This window comes from Corvus brachyrhynchos, unplaced genomic scaffold (genome assembly GCF_000691975.1).
Source record: "Corvus brachyrhynchos isolate BGI_N302 unplaced genomic scaffold, ASM69197v1 scaffold340, whole genome shotgun sequence".
In the NCBI taxonomy this organism is placed as follows: Eukaryota; Metazoa; Chordata; class Aves; order Passeriformes; family Corvidae; genus Corvus; species Corvus brachyrhynchos.
Window position 1 is genome coordinate 1,188,400 of NW_008235987.1, and position 332 is coordinate 1,188,731.

At 68.1% G+C, this 332-nt stretch overlaps 1 protein-coding gene across 1 annotated transcript in view; it reads right to left on the bottom strand.

Moving 5' to 3' along the window:
* Positions 1–330, bottom strand: part of GPRC5C (G protein-coupled receptor class C group 5 member C) — a gene marked incomplete at its 5' end in the record, with an annotated part of 2,685 nt that extends 2,355 nt beyond the window's left edge. Inside the window, one exon of the mRNA XM_008631630.2 lies at positions 7–330. Within this exon, the coding sequence (XP_008629852.1) occupies positions 7–330 (324 nt within the window). The remainder of the gene's footprint in view (positions 1–6) is intronic.
* Between the last annotated feature and the right edge of the window lie 2 nt (positions 331–332).

Below are 332 nucleotides of genomic sequence, written 5' to 3' on the forward strand. Positions count from 1 at the left end.
GCGCGCCTCCGGCTGGCGGGGGGCCGGGGGGCCACCCTCGCGCCGCACCACCGTGATGATGAGCCACTCGGCGTTGATGATGACCTCAACCGAGGCGAGGGACAGGGCCACTGCCAGCGTCACCCAGCCCCTCGGGGCCCGGTTGCGCCGCGCCAGGAAGTTGAGGGCCACGGCGTGTGCCAGCAGGCAGGAGAAGCAGATGCCAAAGAGGACGCCGAAGAGGAAGCGGCGGGAGGTGCAGGTGGAGAAATCCGGCCCCACGATGAAGTCGAAGGTCAGGCAGAAGAGCCCGAAGGTGCCAAGAAGGAAGAAGACCTGAGTGGCCACACAGG